The sequence below is a fragment of the Meles meles genome, chromosome 5, assembly GCF_922984935.1.
Source record: "Meles meles chromosome 5, mMelMel3.1 paternal haplotype, whole genome shotgun sequence".
Lineage (NCBI taxonomy): Eukaryota > Metazoa > Chordata > Mammalia > Carnivora > Mustelidae > Meles > Meles meles.
In genome coordinates this window covers 100,799,306-100,815,418 of record NC_060070.1, presented here as the reverse complement: position 1 = coordinate 100,815,418, position 16,113 = coordinate 100,799,306, and the positions used below count along the sequence as shown (strand labels likewise).

The window sequence follows — 16,113 nt, the reverse complement described above, 5'->3', positions numbered from 1 at the left end:
ATTACAATTCAGGTCATGATCTCAGGATCATGGGATTGAGCCCCAGGGTCACTCTTTCCACCTCTGCCTCTCCTCCTCATTTGCCCTCTCACTCTCTCTCTCAAAAAAAAAAAAAAAAAAAAAAAAAAATTTAAGGGTTCCAGATCAAGGAACCAGTATCCTCAAGGCCTTCAAGTAGGAAAGTGTGCAGTGTCTTGTGTACCCCAAGTCAGAAGAGGAGGGTGGAAAGTGGGGGGGATGGTAGTGTGGCCTGGGATGGGGCAGCAGATGGCAGATGACACACTCCTTCCAGTCCGGTCAAGGAATTTGGATTTTATCCTTGATGAAATGGGAATTCAATGCCTGGCCTTTTCCCATAAGATGTTGCCCAGACGATACCGTATTTTGGGAGGAATAACTTCACATTATAGATATTTGAAGACATAACTTGAATTATAGAAGGAAATCTCATATGTTTTTGCACCAAAAACGGGATGACAAGAAAACGGAAAACCAGTCACAGTGTGTGGATTTGCCAAACTAAATTAAACTACCTTTCTGGAGTTTCATAGATAAGTATGTTGATTTGTAAAACTTGTAAAAAACTGAGTTATGATGTAATGGCGTGAAAGGGACATGGCCAGCTAACAATTCTAATTGAGACTACTGTTTGCTGGGTGTGACTCCCTAGGAGGGAGGAGTGAATCAACACATTTTAACGGAATCATTTAAATACACCAGGAAACTTCCTGCTTAAAACCTACTACATCATTTCAAAACCAAAAGGAGTCCCATAATAGTGGGAATAATTGCTTCTGATATTGTTTTGCAAATGAGTACTATCATGCTGAGCTTTCTTGAAACGAAGCTTCTGGCGCATGATTGTCGTGTTTGCGCACTCACACGTACACTCCACGCGCATACACATACGTGAGGAAAACATGTCCTGAGTGCTGCTGGGCTGAATCGTACCTAGTTGCGAAGTTCCATGTTTTAAGGTTGTTGGACAATTTGAAAACATGAGATGAATATATAATAAGTCATTGGGATTTCTTGAAGAAATCATTGATTTTGCTGAAATGTTTTCCAATATAGTTTAAATAAATTGACTTGTTTGCTTCTCTGGCTATCATCTGATTAGGATAAAAAGCCTCCTTTTCCACCATTTGTAACAATTTAGTTCCTAAACAAGCAATCCTCTGGCCATGACACTGAAACACAGACTTTTCCAGAACAGACCAATGTCTGCCAGGAAAGTATCTTTATAGGAGCAAAACAAACTTCACTTTATGTCATCAGCAGGACAGAAAGATTTTCCAGAGACCAGAAAATATGCATTCGATATCCAAGGACACATGAAAATGTACTGTGCACGAGGTTCTGGCTAGACTTTTATAGAGGGGAACATCCTTATTCTTTCTCCTAGATTATTCAGGAATCAGTGTTACTGAAAATCTGGTTTCCATAGACTAGGCAGAAGGGGGCACAATGCCAAGATTATTAGAGATAAAATTCCAGAATGTTAGACTGAGGGTCAAGGAAAAAGACATGTAGTGACTGATCTGTTTAATTCCTTTAATCTTACACCCTTGAAACAATGGATTATTACCTTTGATGGTTTTTTTTAAATTACAGATGCCCGCTTGAAAGTTGTGAGATTATCTACTTAGCAGGTTTACCTGCCTAATGGAGTTCTAGCTAGAATGAAATAAATGCACGATAATTGCTTCTAATCCCCTTTTATTTTCTCCAAACAGGTGAGGGAGCACTGTGATGAGAGCTCTTAGAGTCTGTTTTTGAGCCTTCTTATGATTTCCCACGACCTCCATAAGAAGCAGATTTGGAGGTAGTTACAAAAGGAAAGACAGCTGGAAAAAGTTGATGAAAGATGCTGTTTTGCGGGCGCCTGGGTGGCTCAGTGGGTTAAGCCACTGCCTTCGGCTCAGGTCATGATCTCAGGGTCCTGAGATCGAGTCCCACGTCGGGCTCTTTGCTCAGCGGGAGCCTGCTTCCTTCTCTCTCTCTCTGCCTGCCTCTCTGTCTATTTGTGATCTCGCTCTGTCAAATAAATAAATAAAATCTTTAAAAAAAAAAAAGATGCTGTTTTGCTTGGAAATGTATTTGGGGTCACTTGTAGGAGGAAGGTCAGTACTTTCTCTTATGCAAACAAGGTCAGTTGTTAAAATCCGGGAAGTATGCAGTTACGCTACAGTGTGTTTGCCCTGGGTATAAGTCACAGATACTTACAACAGATCCATTTTTTTCTGTTTATAATAAAGTTATAGCTTTCATGAAAGCCCAAATTACAATTCGAATGATTTAAAATGGATGAACCATACTGATTTAGTTATATTTGCCAAATACTCTTTTTACTCTCTTATCTCAAATTAATATGTACATTTGGAATGAGTGGACTGGGGACTTACCATTGTATGTTACATATCTGGGGGCTCTCCCAGCCATCGCCCTGGCCCATCCTTGCTTTCTTTGTTCTAAGGTGTGCCTTTCTCTGTTAAGGCTCAGATAAGCTGCCCCCAGGTCAAGTACTCATGAATGTCACAGTCCCCAACTGGGGAATAGGCAGGCAGGTGAGTTGGGGGCAGAGGTCTTCCACATCCCCCAAAAGTAGGGTGGGAGGAGGAGCAGAATAACAAGGGAGCCCTGTGCTGGTATAGTCAACTGCTGGGGAGTGGCGGTGACCCCAGTAATCCCAGGTGCAGAATGCTGGGGGTGCCCCCACCTGAGGGAAACCAAGGCTCTGTGTGCCCAAGTAGGGTCCAGGGAAAGCAGAGGGGACAAGAGCTCATGCCCCAGGCTGGTGGCTCTCCTGGGAACCACCCCCAAGAGTGAATGCTTATGGTGGGGAGGGTCTGGACAGGGTCCCCTTGGCAGACTTGCTGGGAGTCAGGGTGCAGGCTCTGTGAATGGCAAGTGAAGTTCTGGGTGACTCAGGTCCTTCCCTGCTCAGGCCCCAAGCTGTGCTTGTCAGAGCCTCCCCAGCACATGACCTAAGGCCGCTCACTTGCCTGTGGGAAGCAGCCCAGAGCTAATGGGACCAGAGACCAGCAACCACGGTATCTAGCTACAGGTCCTCACAGGGGACTCCTCAGGCTCCATGCACTCAGCCCCTCTCAGGCAGCTCCCCAAGACAGCATGAGGATCAGAAGCCCATTGTCTTGGGGGAGGCACTGGCTTTCTTCCACATCTGTGCCACATCTGCTGTGGGCGAGACCAGATGGGAAGGTGGGTCAGTTCCTAAGCGCCCTGGGCCTCAGGCTTTCCAGAGGGAACTTCTCCGAGTGGGTGCTGTGGGGTGGAGAACCACGTGAGCTGGTTCACGAATTCAAGAGTACAACATGTTTCCTTATATTTCTATAACTGAGTTTAATTTCTATTTTGAGACCCATTCTACCAGGGGTACAGAATAAATCTAGGCTGAGCATTTATTCAACCCACACATTCATCCCTGAAGCTGGAATGAACACTGTTCCAACTTTCCTTGTGATTCAGAAGCCACCCCAGGGCCTTTAAAGCTTCAGTCCATTATGAATAACGTCAGCTTTTGCTGAGCAATTAAAAATGCTTTTATGGGCGCCTGGGTGGCTCAGTGGATTAAGCCGCTGCCTTCGGCTCAGGTCATGATCTCGGGGTCCTGGGATCGAGTCCCGCATCGGGCTCTCTGCTCAGCAGGGAGCCTGCTTCTCTCTCTCTCTCTGTGCCTGCCTCTCTATCTACTTGTGATCTCTCTCTGTCAAATAAATAAATAAAATCTTAAAAAAAAATAAAAATAAATAAAAATGCTTTTATGATGGAAAATTTCATATATTTATGAAGATGGACGGATGGTATAAGCAACCCATATAACCACCACCCAGCTGTAGCAATTAGCAACAAAATGTCTCTCGTGTTATACTTGGACTCCCACCCATGAACCTTCACAACTGGGTTAAAACTGGAAGCAAATCCCAATATCATACTATTTCATCCATGAATCCTTTGACGTAAGTCTCTGAGAGATATGGATTTTGGGGGGGGGGGAGCTGAGAATGGCATCCATTTATTATTTCCTAGTTCCTTTAGGTCAGGAACCAGCTAATTGGATCTTTAGGCTAATTGGATCTTCTGCTCAGCGTCTCTCAAGATAGGGATTCCTTCTGAAAAACTGTGATAATATCATCGTAATACCTAAAAAAATCAGAGTAATTCCCTTATATTAAATGTTCTTGGTTCAGTTTCTCCAATGATCTCATCTACTTTTAAAATAATTGCTCTATTAAGATCAGAATCCAAAAAAAGTTTCTGTACATTGCATTTGTTTAAAGAATCTCTTAAATCTCTCGAACCTATAGATTCCCCCTGCTTCTCTGATTTTCATGCAATTAAAAAAAAAAAACTCCTTATCGCCACAATCTAAGAGTAGAGAGTTCTTTGGGAACCTGTTAGTCACTTGGCCTGCAGAACATTGCTTCTGAAACTTGAATGTGCATGGAAATCCCTGGGGTTCTTTCGTTTATTTTTTTAAAGATTTTATTTATTCATTTGACAGACAGAGATCACAAATAGGCAGAGAGGCAGGCAGAGAGAGAGGGGGAAGCAGGCTCCCTGCTGAGCAGAGATCCTGATGTGGGGCTCGATCCCAGGACCCTGAGATCATGACCTGAGCCGAAGGCAGAGGCTTTAAGCCACTGAGCCACCCAGGCGCCCCATCCCTGGGGATCTTAAGACGTACGTTCTAGAGGGATGGGAGTAGAGCCTCCGAGACCTGCATGTCTAACAACTTCCTGGGTGATCCGTAGGCTGCTAGCGCAGAGACTACTCGCCGAACCGCAAGCCTGTTGAGCTCCACGCTACAGATTTTGCTGAGTTTGCTGATTGCATCCCTGAAGTGTTCACCCATGCCCTGCATTTCCCATAAACTGGCATCTTGAAGCTTGACTGAATTCCTTTGGTCAGTTGTTTTGGCAAGAATCCTTCACAGGCGGTGCTGTCCACTTTCTACTGCATGGCATTGGGAGGACTGTCATGTCTGGCTGCCCCATTTCTAGTGATGTTAGGTGTGTAGAGTGGTGGGCCTGACCTTTCCATTCTTGAGATCACCATCAGCGGTTTTAGTAGCTGTTGATAGAACCATCGTCCAGATTCGTGGTTCTTAAAGCCGACTGCATGTCACCTAGAAAGATTCTAAAAAACACTGGTGCCGGAGTCCTTTTCCAAATCAGCGAGGGACCCAGGCGGGGGGGGGGGGCAAGGGAAGAGGGAGAGAGAGAACATGCGTGTGTACTTGTGCACCTGTGTGTGTTTTAAGCCCCTAACGAGGTGATTCTAATAGGTTCCCATAGGGGCCTGAAAAGCAATAGGTCTAGGTCACTTTTTTTTTTTTTCATTCTGGTGTCCAACCTACCAATCTATCCTTTTTTCTTCACTTATTTTGCTGAGCTCTTAGTGGGTAGAAGTGCTCTTTTAAAGACTGAGCCCCGTGACATGTTGCAAAATAAATCAGGACCCACTCCTAGCATGAAGCCACTCCTGCCTCTCCACACAGCTCCCGTGCTCCCAGGGACCCACCTCTCCAGGGACCTCAAGGTACTTTTGAATGTCCAGAGCCTGTCTCCTCACCAAGGCCACCGGCTCATGTCCCACAAGCCTCATAGGTGATCTTGGGGGTGACATGGATGGGCTTTTAATTTCTCTACTACTTCGCCTTTTTTAAGCGAGCGACAGTTTTCTTCTAAAAAAGCTATTTTCATTTTCGGAGGAAAAAGAAAGTGTGAAAATACCCACTGTGCCTAACTCTGCACTTTTGCCTTAAATCCTAATGAGTCATTGAAAATCCTCTCGAATCCTGTCTCCAGGCTCCAGAGGACACCTGAATTAAAGTCCTGAGATTAATTTGGAAAGTGAAAAGCATCAGCCTCCCCTAATCTCACCCAGTTTTGCCAGTCTGGGCTGTGCTGGCAAGAGGATGGAGGAGGATCTGTCTAGATAAAAAGGAAAAGGATTGGAAAGCTAGAAGGTCGTCACATGCTACAGGGGGAAAAGCTGGTCAGAATCTTCTTTTTGAATTCCTTCTGTCTGGCTTCCTCACTTGTCCTCTATTTTAAAAAATGTATTGGTCATTCCATTCGGTGTTGAGAACACCAATGTGTGACGATAAACTCCATTTGTGAGACGGAACACAGAGCACGGGCAGTCTTGGGGATGAGGGACAGCTGTGATTTGGGGCACAAGTACAAAGCACGACTTTGCACTGCTCTGTCCGGTTGCATTTCTCTCCGCTCGCTCGCTTGCTGTCTGTGTGGAAGTCTTCATCAGTCTCTCTCTGTCGGTCCGCAGGAAGCCTTAAGCATGGTGGGGAAACCCAAGCTTCACTACTTCAATGGCAGAGGCCGAATGGAGTCCATCCGGTGGCTCTTGGCCGCAGCAGGAGTAGAGGTAAGACACTGGATTTATTCCTATTTTCATCATGGGGTCGTTGAGCACTTCCTTGGGGAGCAGATGTAGGAAACGCCTATGATTCCTGACCAAAAAGCCAATTTTGCCACCTGCCCTTTAGATACTAGGCTGTGAGTGAATGAGTTAGTTCTTTTAAGTAAGCCCCAGATATCATGGAAACTGGTTGTTGGGACTGAGCTGACCCACGGTGAAGTAATCATGACTAATAAAGAAAGGAAGGGAGGGAGGAAGGAGACAAGGAAGGAAGGAAGGGACTCTTTCTAGCAAACAGCCTCTTTTCATTTCATCCTTGTCAGCCAAGCATTGGATTTATTTAACATTTGTCTCGTGAATATTGAGAAACAGGTGGTTTTCTTTAAATGCACAGAAGGGTCTCAGAGATACTGATGTAAGAACATATCATTCATTACCAAAAATATAACCATCCTATATTTTAATGAATTTTAAAAAGACTATTATCGGGGCGCCTGGGTGGCTCAGTGAGGTAAGCCTCTGCCTTCGGCTCAGGTCATGATCTCAGGGTCCTGGGATCGAGCCCCATGTTGGGCTCTGCTCAGCAGGGAGCCTGCTTCCCCCTCTCTCTGCCTGCCTCTCTGCCTACTTGTGATCTCTCTCTGTGTGTCAAATAAATAAATAAAATCTTTTAAAAAAATTCTATTCTCAACATACTTCAAAGCTGCTATTGAAGTTTATACTGACCTTTCAAAGGTAAATATTTGTATCTGTACACACATTCACTGTGAATATAAAGCAATTAGCCTCTTCTGTAACCCACACAGAATTTTTTTTTCTAGTCACTACTAAGTGGTCTCTTATATCCAAAGATGAAAGAACAGGGAGTTTTCTTCACACTTAGTGGTTTAATGTGCAAATAGCATGTAATCCCATTCACTTGGTACTTGTTAGGATGCTCTGTGTTCTGCTTGGGCCCTGACAGTGGACATAACATTCATTTGTTCACTAGGAAAGCAGATACCTTATGTGAATGCAGCTTAGGACACAGTTTATTATTTAAATATTTTATGAAACATACCATTTTATGGTATCTGGTGGTACAGAGGATTGAAGACATTTTAGGAGAAGAGAACAGATGTTGTATACTAGAATCTGAAGAAACCCATGAAGCTGCTTCACAGGAAAAAGCCCCATGTACACATAATTGTAGGGACTCCAAGAAGCCACAAAATACACAACTGTATCCTAGGCCCCCAGGTTAAGAATTTCTGCAATAATAAAGCAGCAAATCCTTGTGAAAATTTCATCATCACTTTTTTCAACAATTCTTTTGTTAGGAATTTTCTTAAACTTAAACTTAAAATTTTGAAAATACATAAAGTATAAAGAACATTATAATAAACAAACACGATGCCACTATGTGGAATGAGCAATTATTATTTTTTCATATTTGCCTTCAGTCTTTTTTTTTTTTTAAAGATTTTTATTTATTTGACAGAGAGAGAGACAGGGAGAGAGGGATACACAAGCAGGGGGAGTGGGAGAGGGAGAAGCAGGCTCCCCACTGAGCAGGGAGCCCGATGTAGGGCTCCATTCCAGGACCCTGGGATCATGACCTGAGCCAAAGGCATATGCTTAACGACTGAACAACCCAGGTACCCCTTGCCTTCAGTCTTAAAAAAAGGGGAGGAGGGGTAATATATTAATATACTCTTAACAGATAAAGCTAAAATTCATTCATTCTTTCTTTTTTTTGGAAAAGATTTTATTTATTCATTTGACAGAGATCACAAGTAGGCAGAGAGGAGGAAGCAGGCCCCCTGCTGAGCAGGGAGCCCAGCATGGGGCTCCATCCCAGGACCCTGAGATCATGACCTGAGCCGAAGGCAGAGGCTTTCACCTGCTGAGCCACCCAGGCGCCCCCAGATAAAACTAAAATGCAGTCCAGCCATCACACCCACGTCCACTTAAGTAACCCCTATCCAGTTAGTCCAGCCTTCATATTTTTACATTTGTGTGTCCTCACCAAACATGGACTTCTGTCTCTTTTGAAAGAATTTATGTGTTTCCCTTTGTGAATCATTCTATATTTCCCTCCTTGCACTCGATATTATGTCTTTGAGATTCATCCATACTGAGATGGATGAAGGACAGAGGAATAAATGAAGGCAGCGGAGAATAAGGGTCATTCCTTGATAATCATTTTATAAATCCCAATTTTTATGTATTGTTGCAGTAGCATTAGATCTGGATAAAATATCGCAAAGCACACAGGAGACAATGTGATCCCAAAACCCCCCTATCAAGAACATTCTAATTTCTTCAGAGGGGGCACTATTTTTTAGTATATAATTAAAAAAAAAATTTGAACTTGTCGTTTCTTTAAAACAATTCAAGGACAATTCTTTCTGAGCCGTATGAAGGTCCTTCCTGGATCTTTTGACTCCTCACAGTTTTTATATTCAGAGTTGGTATCATTGTAGCTGGTCATAATTAGAAGAAAATTCTATAGTCAATATTGACCTTCCGTGCCTGACTTTTCCTTTTGATGTGAGTCATGGCAAATTTTCAGAAGTGAAATCCACATGCTCTCGCATACACAACTTTGTTAAAATGGCCCTGCTTCATTTATTCTTACAGCCCAGGGCCCCTCTTACGGTAAGCCTTCCAGCAAAAGATATCGCTGAGGAAAACACGCCCTTAAAAACAAAACCATTCAGGTGGGAAACCTTTGCTGTGTGATCTGGTCAAACTCAGTCTAAACCTACCAGAAAATTCCTCAGATGGTATGTGGTCTGTGGGGCTTTGCCGTATCCCATGCTGGTCCATGGCCGCACCCAGACTATGAGTTCCTGGGTGCGGCCCTCTCCCCAGCCTGCTCTCAGGGATTGACCTGGTAATGCCTGGCTTGGAATTGGAGTTTGGGCTCCAAGCCCTGATCTCTTACAGCCTGGCCAAAGCAGATGGTAAAAGTTACCCTGGAGCACCTGACATGAGGAATTTGAGGAGAAATTGAAACCATAAATGTATACACCCCCCCATCACACTATATGAAAGTCGTAAGTAATATTCAAATTTAGGAAAAATGCTATTTGGGAAGGTTTTATACCCTTGTTATCCCTATCTGTATTCTCATATTTGTTGTCAACTTTGGGATGACTTCTTCCTATAAAGATTATCGAAATACAAATTACACAGTTAGCAAAATGATACTATCTAATATGTAGTGGGTTTGGAGAGAAGGGATTCTAGCCCTGGTTCTTCCACCTTTTAGCTGAGGGACTTTAGACAAGTCACTTAACCTCTCTGGGCTTCATAAGCATCACACAAAGGCTTGGAAAAGAAGAGCACCAAGAGTTATAGTTAATGCTGGTCTTCAAGGTTTAGGAATGAGGGTGATCTGACATCTTGATTTAACTTTAAATATCTAAGACCACCACCACATTATCAATATCTTTTCTTAATATTTTTTCATCATTCCAAATTATAAGTGTAAAATTTAAAAATTATTTTTGTGACAACGGGGGTAAAATAGAATCTTTGGGGAAAATACTGTTTTCCAAGTGCATGTTGGGTTTTCCATCTCTAATAATGATGACAGAAAGAATACAGAAAACTCACTGCATTTAAATGTTCTATTAAAATTGTATGGTACAAAATGCACATGTCCAATCTATGGGTGTGTTTTAAAGATAGATTTTAAAGTATCCAGAAGTTAACTGGTAATAATCTAACAAAACAGACATCTAAGATGTTGAAAGCAACAAGATATGTTGGAAACACCTTGTGTTTCCTTAATGCCACAAAGTGTCTTTTGGGTTTACTCAGTACTATTGTTCCATTGCCACTACGCAGTTACTGAGATTTGCGGCACTTGTATTTTTCTGTGTCTCGGCCTCTTGGGTTTAAAAAGAGAATATAGAATAGAATGATCAAACTAACATTTGCTTGTTCTCAAACCCTGGAAATAAGGGACAACAAACACCACCCAAGGGAAAGTTCTGAGGAAAACAGGAACAACTGCCAATATCGAGCCAAACCTGAGAGTTAGTCTTCCTTAGGTAGGATCTCTTTAAGCCATCATGACAACATCATGCATAAACAGTAGCTTCGTTTTCACACATTAGGAAACTGAAATTAGAAGAGAGTAACTTATCTGAGCCAATGAAGGCGAGTAGTAGCCTGCTTTCAGATTGTGATCTGGGAAGTCTACTTGAAAGGCTCCGGCCACACAACAGGGGGTATCAGTATTACTCAGTCACCTGAATTCAGTAAACTCTTCGCTTTGGTTTTATATAAAAACGTTCTTAGGTCCACTGAATCCGGAAAAGGCCAGTATGCATTCAATAATTACTTGAAACATTGGTTTCCTTTTATTTCTACTCAACTCTTTTTCCATGATATCAAAAGTAAGAATAACAATAAAAATGATAGTAGCAACATATTCTTATATTCTTTCTTTCGTTCTTTAGTTTGAAGAAGAACTTTTCGAAACACGTGAAGAATTTGAGAGATTAATCCAAGGTGGGGAAAAAAAGCCTTGCATGTTTGCTACATTTGACCAAGGATGAGATCTCTGAGAGGCGCGCGCACACACACACACATTCTAAGAGTGGAGAAAATTAGGTAGACAGTGTCTACGATATCTGTCAGGAAGGCAGCACTTGGGTCTTGCAACAAGCAAATGGGTGTTCATAGCAGGAGGAGCCCTGCCCCCAAGCTAAATTGTAATAATTTCAGCACCATCTCCTTGTTTCCTCAGCCCTAGGGATGATACTTTCTGCAAACGTCACCTTCATGATACTGTACCGTCCCTTTGTTGCCTCTCAGGTCTCCAGGACCTAGTCGTCTTCTTTGTAACTTGGTATGCTTCAAGTAACTTCTGCCTCCCCCTGGGTCCTGGCTGATGTAATTCGGGGGCAGGAAATGTCCTGACAGTGAAACCTGGAGGCAATTGCAGAAAAAACAGGATGTTCTTGCCATGGATTCAGTCCAGAGAACTGGCTCAACTTAAGGAAAAGTGGGAAAAGTGTCATCTTTACTGTTGCCTTTCTGAGGAAGTGTCAGAAGACTGAAGGACAGAGGCAGGGAAGGATGGCGCAGAGAGGGTGGAATTCTTTTAAATTAAACCACTGCCCTCTCAAGTTGCCATTGTTGTGTAATGCAAGGATTCCCTGGAAGACGGAACAAGAAAGCCCAAAACAAAGAGCTGTCCCTCTGATGCGAGGCCGCTGGGACTCGAGAGTTGGCATGGAACAACGTAAGAAAAGTACATGGAGGGAAATGTCAAGGAGTGCTTTGCATTCCAGGTTGAGGTTAAATATTATTGTCTTCTAAGCAAAGAGGAGTAATGGAAAGGCTTAAGCCGGTGTTATGACTCCAGGAAAACAAGCAGGCAGTGCATGTGGGGTAGATAAGAAGGGCCCATCTGCTCAGCATCACTCGTCATCTGGAAATGCAAATCAAAACCACAATGAGGGGTCACCTCACACCTGTCAGAATGGCTAAAACCAGTAACACGAGAAATGACAAGTGTTGGTGAGGATGTAGAGAAAAAGGAACCCTCGTGCACTGTTGGGGGGAATGCAAGCTGGTTGCAGCCACTGTGGAAAACAGCCTGGAGGCTCCACAAAAAGTTAAAAATAGAGCTACCCTCTGATCGAGGAATCCCACTCTTTGGGTATTGACCCAAAGAATATGAAAACAGTAATCCGAAGAGATATATGCACCTGTGTTTATCGCAGCACTATTTGCAATAGCCAAATGATGGCTGCAGTCCAAGTGTCCACCAGTAGATGAATAGATAAAGAAGATGTGGTATCTATATACCGTGGAATATTACTCAGCCAAAAAAGGAATGAAATCTTGTCATTTGCAATGACATGGACCAACCTAGAGGGTACAATGCTAAGCAAAACAAGCCAGCCAGAGAAAGAGAAATACGATATGACTTCGCTTCTACGTGGAATTCAAGAAACAAGAACAATGAACAATGAAAACAAGAGACTAGCCAAAAACAAAAACAAAAACAAAACAAAACAAAAAAAAACAAAAACAAAAAAAAACCAAAAAACAAAACAAAACAAAACAACAACAAAACCAAACACAAAAAACCCCCCACCAGACTGGGTGTAGGGCATAAACAATGAATTTTGGAACACACACACATACACATAGTTAAATTACATTACATTAAATTAAATTTTAAAAAAAGAGGGCCCTGTGAGGGTTGAGTTAATGGCTAGGATGTTATTACAATGGTTTGGGGGGAAAGAGAGTCTCACCAGCAGGGTGGCCACAGGAATGGAGAATAAGTGATGAGAAAGGGACATTCTTGGCCAGAGAGAAAGCTTCTGTCTCTGCACTTTGTTGTATCTCCCAGAGGACTCAGCCACAAGTCTTGCCCTCTGCATGTCTTTCCGTGAATAAATGCATACATATTTCTCCTTTTCGAGTAATCTCTAACATATTTTAATCCTATTCAATTATGTAGTCTCATCTGTAGCACCTTAAGAGTTAAAGAAGACTCCGTTGCTACCATCAGGGACAGTAAAGAGCCCAACTTTCCTTTGTACCTTTAAAGGTGGAACCCTGATGTATGAACAAGTGCCCATGGTCCAAATCGATGGAATGAATTTGGTAGAAACCAGAGCTATCCTACGATACCTAGCTGCAAAATACAACTTGTACGGAAGGAACCTACAAGAACAAGCCTGGTAACAACAACTACTTCTTACTTAAAACGAAATTTAAAAAAAACAAAAAGGAAATTTTAACCTTTAGTCATGTTAGCAATCCTATGTAGTTCTTGGTAGATTGAAATTTCTTTTCTTGTTTTTTAACTTCTTATTATGGAAAAATCTAACACATCAAAGGAGAGAGAATGGTAAAATAAACCCTATGAACACATTTACTTTCAACAATTATCAATTCATGGTCAATTACCCAGTTTATTTCATTTTCTGATTCTGTAGTGAGAACAAAGCAAGGACAAAAACTAGTGAAGGAAATCTGCCTCTTTCTGGTGCAATATCTGTTCTCTCCACTAGGTGGGAGTAAAGCACAGGGTAAATCACAAGAAGAACTCAAAATTTGGAGTGGGACGTTGGGAAACTGATTCAGGAATTAGCCTTTGGAAACCACCTCCTTAGTCTCTAGCTCACCAGATAGGCCCCTCCCCACCGCCCCCGCAGTGTCCCAGACATTCTTAATGTTCACACGTACACATTCGCCCTTTTGCAATGGGCAGACCTGTCTACAAACCAGCAAACAGTCTTGTTTTAACTGAATTTTAAAACAGCAACTCTCGATTACAAATTATTGCACAGAATTAGAAAACTATTAGTTGGTAAACGACAAATAGTCCATTTTTACCAAAGGGGGTGTGTTTTAAATAAATTTCTCATGGTTTTAAAGAATATATATATTTTCAGAAACTTAACTTTAAAATGCTTACAGCAGTAAAATTTTTGAAATAGATCTTGTATTTTTAAATCTTAACATAAGCTTTCTCTTGCTTTATAACTCAATCTAATTGCCAAATTTCTGCTGATTGCATCCCAGCAGTGTAGTTTAACCCATTCTTCCATCTCTGTGTTTCCTGTCATTTGGTTGTTAGATATAGAGGTTTTATCAGACTCAAGTTCTAGTGGTTTTTGCAGCACTATTTCATAGGTATTGGTGCATTCCCCAGTCAGGAAGCAAAAAATGTCTGCTTGTCCTTTCTTTATGATAGTAACAGCCATTGGTGTTCAGTGCTATCATTCCTTCTGCATTTATTATCTGGGATACTTCTATAAAGAAAAACTTTCCTTCATCCACCATCTGGTTATCTGGAATACAATTTCCTCTAGGAAAGACATGGTAGACTTTTGTTTACCATTTTTCCAGATCTGTGTCCCACCAATTAATTATTGTTATTGTTCTAGTGTCACTATGGGCTCTTCATTTTACGTATCTTTGATGTGTTTCAATTCACTTCAGTTGTTACTCTTATTTATGCTCAAATTGTCCTACCCTTGGCCAGTGGGAGCGAAGTGGCTCCTGGAATGTTTGACCTTACTCTAGTGGTCTCTGATATCCCTTATTACCTCCTGGATAACCCAGATTAACCCACTACATCTCTCTCTCTCTTTTTTTAAAAATTTTATTTAATTATTTGACAGAGGGAGAGAGAGATCACAAGTAGGCAGAGAGGCAGGGGGGAAGCAGGCTCCCTGCCGAGCAGACAGCCCGATGTGGGGCCTGATCTCAGGACCCTGAGATCATGACCTGAGTTATTTGCTGCAGATGCCACATCTGAGGGTTCTGGGAGCTGACAGGAATCAGCGGGATGGCACCCTTTCAGGGTCTGTCAGGCAGTTCTTTCAGATGTCTGGCACCTGGGTAGGGAGAGCTGGAACAAATGGGCCTGGCAGGGTATGTTTCTTCCTCCACATGACTTCTCTGTGAAGCCAACTTGAGCTTCTTTGATGAGGTGGCTGGCTTCCCTCAGAGTGAAATTTTGGAGACTACCAGGTGGAAGCTTAAGGTGTCTTATGATCTAGTCTTGGAAGTCTCAGAAATTACTTCCCCACATTCTGTTGGTCAAGCATGTCCCCGAGGCCCATTCAGATTCAAAGAGAAAATGAGACTTATTCTCAATGGCAGGAGTAGCAAAGAATTTGAGGCCATTTCAAGATACTCATTGCTATTCTAGGTTAAAGTTAAAAGAACTATGGATCCAAAAGATTAGGAGACTCACTTTGGACCAGGAAAGTGGTTTCCCAGTGCCCAGACCAGTAGTCTTTTCACTATTCCACGGTACCTTGTCTAACATGAAATCTATTTTTTGATTCATTCTGGCACAGAGATGTGAGTGGTGACAAGGGGGAACTTGTCCAGTCAGTCCTGTGCCTTCTTGAATTGTTCTAAGTTTGAGAACCTTCAATCCAGACAGAGAAGTTGTTGGCAGCATAGAGGTCCCTGGTGATCTCTTCCCCAACATTTATAGACAGGGGCCATTTCACTGTTATTATAACTTTTAAATAGCCAAATATGATCTTTGCCTCATTTGTGACTTTAGGATTATTTTAATACTTTGTGTGTGTTTTAATTAGCACTTGCATCACACAGTTGATATTCACACTCACATAACTGCCCCCACACTTTAGTCCTGTTATTTTTCTATTTCTCAAATTGATCTTAAGATCTCAGAGGAAGAGCAGACAGGCAGAAATACTTGATTTTAACTCACGGGGCATGGAGATACCAGCCATGAAGCAGGAGGCACTCCGGCATTCGTTAACTTGTTTCTTTGGCTACTGAAATGACGCTTCCTTTATCTGCAACCCTTTTGAATTATGGCCCCATCTCTAGGATTGACATGTATGTAGAGGGCTTGAGGGACCTGAGCGACATGATTATGTTCTTTCCACTCTCCCTGCCTGGAGAAAAGGAGATGAATCTTGAATACATCCTTGAAAAAGCCACTACAAGATTCTTCCCTGTCTATGAGAAGGTAAGTGACAAACTTCTGTCTTGCCCTGTGACTTGAATCAAGGGGGAGAAAAAGCAATAAACTCCGAGTAGAGAACTTCAATAACCTCAAAGTAAAGAACTTCAGTGGATGAAAGATCCCAAAAACACTTTGTGAAAGCAAAACTCTCCCCTCCACTGCAGTTACAAAACAAGTCTGCCCTCCTTCCTCGCACCCCAGTCTTCTACATTTTTTTTTCTCTAAAGGAT

General features: G+C 42.3%; 1 protein-coding gene across 3 annotated transcripts in view; it reads left to right on the top strand.

Annotated features, from left to right (window-relative positions):
• The first annotated feature begins 215 nt into the window (after positions 1-215).
• LOC123941603 (glutathione S-transferase-like) overlaps positions 216-16,113 on the top strand; it is a 29,622-nt gene continuing 13,724 nt past the window's right edge. The window contains exons 1-6 of one of the 3 annotated variants that reach the window (XM_046004948.1): positions 216-1,867; positions 2,077-2,123; positions 6,313-6,411; positions 10,860-10,911; positions 12,971-13,103; positions 15,745-15,886. In XM_046004948.1, coding sequence (XP_045860904.1) covers positions 1,861-1,867; positions 2,077-2,123; positions 6,313-6,411; positions 10,860-10,911; positions 12,971-13,103; positions 15,745-15,886 — 480 coding nt within the window. In that variant the 5' untranslated portion in view covers positions 216-1,860. The remainder of the gene's footprint in view (positions 1,868-2,076; positions 2,124-6,312; positions 6,412-10,859; positions 10,912-12,970; positions 13,104-15,744; positions 15,887-16,113) is intronic. The other 2 variants (XM_046004950.1, XM_046004951.1) reach the window with 2 other exon arrangements.